Source organism: Mesitornis unicolor, unplaced genomic scaffold, assembly GCF_000695765.1.
Source record: "Mesitornis unicolor isolate BGI_N332 unplaced genomic scaffold, ASM69576v1 scaffold37769, whole genome shotgun sequence".
Classification (NCBI taxonomy): Eukaryota; Metazoa; Chordata; class Aves; order Mesitornithiformes; family Mesitornithidae; genus Mesitornis; species Mesitornis unicolor.
The window spans coordinates 3636-4041 of record NW_010208570.1 but is presented as its reverse complement, the minus strand read 5'-3'; the positions used below and the strand labels follow the sequence as shown (position 1 = coordinate 4041).

General features: G+C 62.3%; 1 protein-coding gene across 1 annotated transcript in view; it reads left to right on the top strand.

Moving 5' to 3' along the window:
- The window catches only part of CCDC23 (coiled-coil domain containing 23), a gene marked incomplete at its 5' end in the record, with an annotated part of 888 nt that extends 533 nt beyond the window's left edge, over positions 1 to 355 (top strand). The window contains one exon of the mRNA XM_010192563.1: positions 260 to 355. Coding sequence (XP_010190865.1) covers positions 260 to 355 — 96 coding nt within the window. The remainder of the gene's footprint in view (positions 1 to 259) is intronic.
- Positions 356 to 406: the final 51 nt, after the last annotated feature.

Genomic DNA, 406 nt, shown 5'->3' with positions numbered 1-406 from the left:
CGGCCACCGACCGCCAGCTCCGTCCCTCCTTGTGCTGAGCCAACCCTCGGACACCAATTCCCTGCCAAGGGGAACGGTCCTGCCCGCCCAGTGACTGGATTCGGCCATGGAGCAGTGGGGGATATGGTGGGGGCTGTGTCCAGCTCTCGCAGCTGCTCTGGCCTCCCTGGGGACCCCAAGTTGTTTCTCTCCGCCGCTTGCTCCGTGCGAAGTTTGACCTTCGCTTCCTTCCTCCGCCCACACGCCCTCAGCTTTCCAGCCGCCCGGCATCCTCTGGCTTCCCAGAGAGTTCACCATCACCGCCTTCAAATCCTGCTCTCCCCCTTCCACCTCCCTCCCTCCTGCGCCCCAGTGAGCGAGCACTGAGGGAAGGGTGGAAAATAAAACACATTACAGAGGTGATTTC